The 7,955-nt window shown below is 44.9% G+C and overlaps 1 protein-coding gene across 1 annotated transcript; it reads right to left on the minus strand.

Annotated features, from left to right (window-relative positions):
* Positions 1-782: 782 nt before the first annotated feature.
* On the minus strand, positions 783-5,968 carry LOC308318898 (piggyBac transposable element-derived protein 4-like). Its single transcript, XM_080768613.1, has 4 exons — positions 5,672-5,968; positions 4,559-4,675; positions 3,839-3,939; positions 783-3,312 (listed from the first exon to the last, which is right to left on the minus strand). The coding sequence occupies exons 1-4, from the start codon at positions 5,860-5,862 to the stop codon at positions 1,484-1,486; spliced, it is 2,238 nt and encodes a 745-aa protein (XP_080624739.1). The 5' UTR covers positions 5,863-5,968; the 3' UTR covers positions 783-1,483.
* Between the last annotated feature and the right edge of the window lie 1,987 nt (positions 5,969-7,955).

A 7,955-nucleotide genomic window follows, 5' to 3' on the forward strand; every position in this document is an offset into this window, starting at 1 on the left:
GGCTCTACACACCCTCCGCCAACCTAGTCCCCATATATGGGGGACAAGGGGAGAGCAACGGCCTTGAACTCATGCTTCCTTCAAGCCTGAGTGTCCAAGTTGCTCCTTTATTACACCTGACAGGGGGGAGTTTCCCTGGTTGGACGTCGTAGCGCGTGGAAGGAACACGTTATTCCAACCAGTTCCTTTTCCCCTCCATCAGGCGCCCCGGCTGGCCAGGGGGAGGCAGTTTAGAGACCAGGATTACTGCATGTTTTTGTGAGGGTACCTACCCTATAGGGGACACGGGGAGAACATGCAAACGACGCAGCATTCTGCCACGTGGGTGGAGCTTCATTTCCATCAAACCAGCTGTCTTAAAAACCAGGAAGAGCCACGAGAGGCTTTTGGCCATGCATGGAAGCCCAATGGCCATTTTTGAAACTAGCTCCTCACCACTCGCCCTACACACTTCCACTCGGTTTGAGCATAGATATATAAATAGAGACGCAATGCAACGCAAGTGGTGCCGTCTATTATTTATATATCTATGCTCAAACCAAGTGGAAGTGTGTAGGACGAGTGGCGAGGAGCTATAGTTTAAAAAAGGGGGCAAGTGTGCTTACACACCCTATAACTGCCCAATCAATTCCAGCAGCCAAACGAAGAGTATAGGCTGCAGTGGAAAAACAGCAACTAAATACAGCAAAAAAAAAAACCATAAATGTTTAAAGGATGAGACTGCTTTATGTTCATTCATTCGTTTAATTAATTTTACATAATCATTGTTGGTATGTAAGCAACAGTGTACATATAGTTAACTGATGTAACACACCTCAACTCAATTGTATATAGCACATTTAACCTGACCAGGTCAAGCAAAGTACTGTACAGATTAAAAGAAAAATAAAGCGCCAAACACTGCAATATAAACATTAGCAGGCAAAATAATAAAAGACAGGGCCACTATAGGCCAAGGAGAAGCAGTGTGTTAACCCATTTTGACCTGAGATCAGCTGTTTCTATGTCAGTCGTTCTTCGACTTTTCAAAAATAGCAGACCTACAACCTCGTAGCGCGCCACTTGGTGGCACGCTATGAGCTTGTAGATCTGCTAATTTTCAATAGCTAAAGTATAACGTAATGCTAACACAAAAACACTGCACCACTTGACCGTGACATCATCGATGGGTAATCCACGCTGATAGAACCTGCAGGCTTTTCTATTCATGGTAAAGTTACAATGCGAAAATGGAAGCCATCGTTCTCACGATAATTAAAATCTAAATGTTTTTCAAATCAGCCACAATCTATCATGTTATTTGCTGGAAAACTATAAAATATGTAATATAAAAAACTATAAACCCTGGAGAATGAAAACTGCACACAAGAGGTCTCAAAAGGACACACAAGAGGTCTCAAAAGGACAAACAAGAGGTCTCAAAAGGACACACAAGAGGTCTCAAAAAGACAAACAAGAGGTCTCAAAAGGACACACAAGGACACTACATGCTGTCGTGCCACTCCACAAAACAGTTTCTTTTTGGAATGCTGCAGAGGGCTACCTCGCATCTCCTGCAATATACTGGCGTTTTCATTTTCTCCCCCCTGCCAGCCTTCTTGCACATCGCACAGTACCGTCTGCTTTCCGAACCGTCAGAACCGTAAAAACATGGCATGCAGGTTGCGGCGCAGGGCTCTAGTTCCGTCGCTCCTTGGCCATGAGAAAACTCGATCATTTCTCTAATCAAGGTCTCCGCAAAGGCCTTGTGAGCCAACGGACGCTCACGTTTGATCTTGCACAGTTCCTTGTGGAGCAAGAAGCCGTTCACCACCGCAATGTCCAGGAAATGGAAGAAGAATGTCTTGTACCATTTCATGGTTTTGTGGTGGACGCTGTAGTAGCCAATGAGTGCGTCCGAAAGGTCCACTCCGCCCATGTTGACGTTGTAGTCCAACATGGCATCGGGGACGGGGACGTCCTTTACGCTCCAAACACCGGCCTCCTTCACCGGCCTCCTCGCCGTCTGTCCACTGTATGCCTTGTGCAGCGAGGAGCAGATGTTCACCTGACGACTGTCCATCCATTTGACGAAGAGAAGGGAGTCTTTACGGATCCACCGCAGATCCCCCCTTTCGGCTTTCCTGCCCAAGTCGTTCACTGTGGTCTTTGGCAACCCGACGTGGTCTTTCCGGATCGTTCCGCAACATCCGAATTTCCTCTCTGCCAAATCGTGGAAGAGGGCAGGGCTGGTGTAAACGTTGTCGACAAAGAGCTTGTACCCGGTGCCGAGGAGTCCGAAAGGCAGCAGGTCCATGACGGAGGAGTAGCTCAGCCCCTTTCCTTTGACCGGCTCCGACTCGCTCCGAGTACCGGAGTACACGAAGAAGTTCCACGTGTACGCCGTGGAGGAGTCGGCCAGAACGTAGAGCTTGAAGCCCCATTTAGCTGGTTTATTTTTCATATACTGCTTGATGTGAACCCGCGCCCTGCTCGCCACCATCCTCTCATCGATTGCGATGTTCTGATACGGTTGGAAATGTGCTTGGCAGGCTGAGACGATCTCCGTGTACAGGGGCTTTATTTTGAACAGCCGGTCGTAGGAACTGGTGCCCTTCTTTCTGGTGTTTTCCTCGTCGTCGTCGGGGTTGCTCAGGTGAAGTGACCACATGATGGACTCCCAGCGGTTCCGTGACATCCTGTCGCCGGGGAACTTGAAGTTGTACGGGTACTGTTTCTTCCAGAGGTCTGCTCTGTGATGCACGTGGACCAACGCTGAAAAGAGGACGATGGCGAGGAACGTGTAGAACTCCTTCAGCGTCAGCGTCTTCCAGGCAAATTTCATGCCCGACGCAATTCTCTTGGCAGCGTTGCTGTTTGTGTTGTTGATCAAAGTGAGCATAACCGAATGGCTGAAAAAAAGCTGGAAAAGCGAAAGGGGAGTCCATGATGTCTGTCTGTCGATCGTGGGGCCAGGGGGCCTGTGTGGATTGAAGGTAAGAGGTTCCGGCTGTTCATCGTCGCTCTCCCTGTCGTGCCATCGTTCCTCATCGCAACCTGCCGATTGGGATGTGGCAGTCGCACCGCCGTCGCCGCGATTTCCCTTTGAGGCTGGTCGAGAGACAGCTTTTCTTTTGGGAGGGGGACAGAATTCGCTGTCGGAAGAATCTATGTCATCAGATGATGCCGACAGTGGGCTAACCCATCGTGAAGGTGCAGCTCGTCGTCCAAGTTGCAGTCCAGATGTACGCGGCGCTGACGGGTCTCGTGCTGGCGTAACAGAGGTCGTCGCCGCCGTCCGTGAAGATCTCTGTGTGGAGTGGAGTGATTTACCTGAAATGAGAGATGTTTGGAGCTTAGCTGGCGGCATGGGGAATAATAATAATAATAATAATAATCAAACAACAAAAGCAGCACATAGTACTACAGAAACAACATAACACCAAGACAATACACAAAAGAAAAACACGAGTACCCCACTGTGTACAGAAACCATCCTATCGGCGGGGCAGTTTGTTTAATGCCGCGATGGCTGAGGGGACAATAAGGTGGGGCCTTTCTCGGCCCCACCTCTCTCCCTGTGTTTTAGGCTCCAAGATGGCCACAGCACCAGGAAGGGGGTGGGGCAGAGGTGAGCGGGCGGGGTCGACATATGACCTCGCTGGGCTGCATTCAAGACACCTGCCTTGTGTCTGACACCCGACTTATGTCTGAACACAGCTTCAAACAAAATGTTTGGTCAAACCATATGGGCTTCCATTGGAAATGCATTGGAGTGGCCATTAAACACAGACACAAGACAAGCGCAAGACAGGTGTCTTGAATTTGTGATTAGGGTGTGTGTGTGTGTTGGATTTACCTGCTGTTGGTGCAACAGATGCAGGCGTCATGGCTGGTGATGTCCTAGCTGTTTCCTCTGTATCAACAGCTCGGACCTGCATAGAGCTCTCCTCTTCATCACTGTGGGTTAGGCAAAGTTGAAATTACAATCAGACCTACACACAGAAAATACACACGCACTAAGACAGACAGGGCAGCAGACATGTACGCACACACACACACACACACACACACACACACACACACACACACACCACAACCTGTGTGTAGCCCATCTATAAATCAATCATCAATCACATTTTGTACAGTGCTAAGATACAATTATCATATCTGTTTGGCAATTTCTTTCTCGTTCAAACACACACACACACACACACACACACACACACACGGTAGATCAGGATTTGGTGGCACCTAAACCAAGAACAAATATTCTTAAATCTTCTATTATCTATAGAGCAGTAATAGGTTGGAATGCACTACCAAAGTGTATAACCAATACAAATACAAAATTCATCTTTAAAATCAAGTTAAAAGAACACCTTATGTAAACCATATAACTGCAGTAACCCTGGGAAAATAATAATTCAAATGTATAATGTGTTGAAAGTGATTTTTTTCTTTGTTTCTTATCGGACCCCAGGAAGACTAGCTTTTGTCAAGGCAAAAGCTAATGGGGATCCTTATAAACAAACAATAAACAATCAGGACATGAACATTGCTAGTAAACATGACAAACCTCACAGGTTCCACGACTGCGGTTGGAGTAAGGAGTAAGGATGATATGCCTGCTGTTCCCTCTTCATCAGCATCTTGGCTCAGCAGCTTGGCGAAGAAGAAGCTCTCCTCTTCATCACTGTGTGTTAAGACAATGTTGAAATTACAAATCAGATCTACACAACAGAAAATATATATATACAGAAAAAAGCAAAAAAAGAGGAAATGGGCTGCCAGATTATTACTAATTATTTTCATTATTATTATCATTCATCATCATCAGTATTATTATTATTGTTATCTATATGGAAATTCTTTATTGGGAATATCCCCTTGAGATGAATCATCTTTTCAGGGGGATTATTACAAAATACACACTTTTCTAAGCGAATCAGACAAATGGACATTTGGCAGACAAGAGAACAAGACAAGACAAAACAAATTAATGAGTATGTTGATTAGTCAAAGCTAGCCCAGACATTTAGATTCTCGTATAGATTCTACGAGAATCAAAGCATGAACAGGGGGTCTCACAGGGAAAGGACAGCTCTGTTTTGAACAACCTAAACGATATTGACCGAATATGAGCCAGTAAGTTGTTCTAGTCAGTGGGAGCTTTAAACATAAACAATGTTTTGCCAACTGAGTTGGGTATCACCATCATATTTTATATTATCATTGTTTACTAAAATGATACACGATCGAGATGCAAATCCCTTGACCCCTTCAAAAACCGCTCTCAAAGGGCACCTACGGACGGCTGCAATTCGAAACTGCCCCCCGTAGATTCTGAATCCCCTCCCCCCACCCCTTTCCCCCCTCACTGTATAAGTTTATTTTCCCCTTTTTACCTCCTTTATGATGAATTCCTGAACTGTTCTTTGGCTATATAGAAGTGTCTATTTGTACCGTACAAATAGACACTTCTATATAGCCAAAGACGTCTCTAAATGTTTTGAACATGGTGGACCCTCTTGTAAACAAGTGTAATGCTTTATTGGGTCGTCCACTTCCACTCACAGTTAACAGTCTTTGTATTGAGTTGTGCTTGTAGCCTGCTGTAATTCTGCAAACTGTTAATACATATTTCAATCAATCAGATCAGGACATGGATATTGAAAAAAAAATGACAAACCTTTCGGAAAGTGAACGGTCCACCTCACTCTCGCTGTCCGCATGCTTTGTAGTTAAAATATCTTCATCACTACCGTCGCTATCAGCCAAAACCACGGAAGCTCCTGGGTCTTTGAGAAGGAACGATATCACGTCATCTGGATGGTATTTCCTCTCCCCCGCGCCGTTTTCAGTTGCTTTCCAATTAGCCATCGTCTCTTCTGGCTGTGCTATATCAATAACAATTAATGTGCATATGCCTACTATCACTAAAAATGCGAATGTAGTGGAATACGAACGGCACTTCACTGTGCTTCAAAACCGAGCCCATGCAGCCAGCCAGTGTCTTTTTGGCAAATCCAAGCTAGCAAATATAAGACGATCTTTTCAAAATAAGAGTACCGTATCCGTAATAAACTGAATACATTGAAAAACGATTCAACATGTGTGTTGGCTGTTCCATGCTTACTCCCAACTCCCAAGGGCGGAGGGTTCTTATAACGTCAGTGAGTCCTCCCCAGTACCGCCCCCAGCCACGCCCCCCCCCACCCCCAGGGAAAAACGAGTTTTATTTTCGTTTGGTACTTTATTTACAGTTTGCTAATGAAGAGTATACTCTAAATATATTCTTTCAAATGAGGTTTGGCCTTATAGATCAAACATACATGCTCAGTTTTTTTAATTAATACATTTGCAACTATTTGAATAAAGGTTGTACACATCAGTGAAATTAACCACTGGGAAAAGCCCTAATTGAGAGAGTGCAAGGCAGCCACCACAGCTCATGAAACATAATAGGCTGCATGGCTAACAGGGCTTAGTGCTTATACCCTACCATATCGTTCCTTTCTCTGGCTCTGACTTATACGCCCATGAAAAATGGAAAATATAAATTTCATTGAGTGTATACCATTTGGAATTATTTATACCAATCGGTTGAGATTTGGCTGATTATAGCCAAAGTTAGATATCAACTTTTTGCGTGACGGGACAGTGGGACTGTGACTTGCTCCTGTTGCATTGAGCATTCAGCCTTACAGCCTAGTGTCAATTTAATGTTGTAGTAGCCTACTCAGATAAGAACAAAAGCCACCTTATTAGCATTTGAAGGAATACCTGTTCGCCCAACACCTCAGTGGCCCAAGCGCCCCCAACCCCCCGTAAAGGTGTGTGACTATGTGATGACTTGACCACTGGGGAGGGGAAATTTCAGTGGGTGCATATTGGCTTATTATTTTGCCAGTGGGTGCACAAGCTACCACGCACCCCCGGAGTTGACGTGCCTGCTTACTCCCAAGAGGGCGAGGCCAATAGCAAGATGGGCCACCTTTGCATTACTTCCTGTATCTGCGTGAAGGGGGCGGACACATTTTCAGGAGACAGGAAGAATGTTGGAGTCTATTCATATCCAATTCCTAGTCTATAAGATCCATTCCTTAACTCCATGGCCACTGAACTAAATACTGGACCCAATCATCACAAGGCACACACTATTTACAAGATATTCATACTAAATTAATCGCAACTTTTCGAGAACGTTATGCAGCTAAAAAACGCGATTCATATGGGGGAATAATAAACATTGCGATTTCAATAGGGCTTCACACTACTGTGTAGTGCCCAGGCCCTAATAATAACAACATACTTAGTGTATAATAATAATAATCCCAAAATAAGGGTCAACAGAGACACTCCCGTTATGAAGATATTCCATACAGATTTGAACAATTTATTGATTTATTGATGTTCCTCAATGTCTCACAAAATAAGCAGAAGTTTACGGACGGGCAACAAAAACAGAGACAGGAAGCATCACATTAAGTATCTATCGTGTAGATCTGCCATTGATGGTGAATGTTCCCTTCAGAATAGGGACGACGATGGGGTATGTTCCCTTCAGAATAGGGATGACGGGGTATGTTCCCTTCAGAATAGGGATGACGGGGTATGTTCCCTTCAGAATAGGGATGACGGGGTATGTTCCCTTCAGAATAGGGATGACGGGGGTTCAAGTATTTAAATGTCAAATCTGTCGTGATGGAAACTAGTATTACTATTCTCTCATGTTTTCCTCGTGACACTGTATCGTGGGGGGGGAGATGTACCTGTAATATGACATAAATGTAGAGTTCTATTAATGTAATTCAGGTTAATATGGCATAAATGTAAGCTCCTATAAAGTAACAATGAAATTACCTCTAGTGATTTACGCAGTCAATCAAGGGCGGGAGATAGACTGACCGTTGGTGAAAAATCACACCTGTGTGAACCAAGTGGTGCAATTCCCTCCCCCGCCCCCCCCCTCT

This window comes from Protomyctophum bolini (genome assembly GCF_963924005.1).
Source record: "Protomyctophum bolini genome assembly, chromosome: 7".
NCBI lineage: Eukaryota > Metazoa > Chordata > Actinopteri > Myctophiformes > Myctophidae > Protomyctophum > Protomyctophum bolini.

Bases quoted from the DNA above. Each gene is read 5' to 3' on its own strand.
- LOC308318898 (XM_080768613.1), bottom strand. From the start codon at position 5,862: ATGGCTAATTGGAAAGCAACTGAAAACGGCGCGGGGGAGAGGAAATAC. The intron at 3,940-4,558 runs GTTTGTCATGTT...CCTAACCCACAG, and splicing joins GCAGTCGTGGAACCTGTGAG to TGATGAAGAGGAGAGCTCTA. The intron at 3,313-3,838 runs GTAAATCCAACA...CTCTCATTTCAG, and splicing joins ATCTGTTGCACCAACAGCAG to GTAAATCACTCCACTCCACA.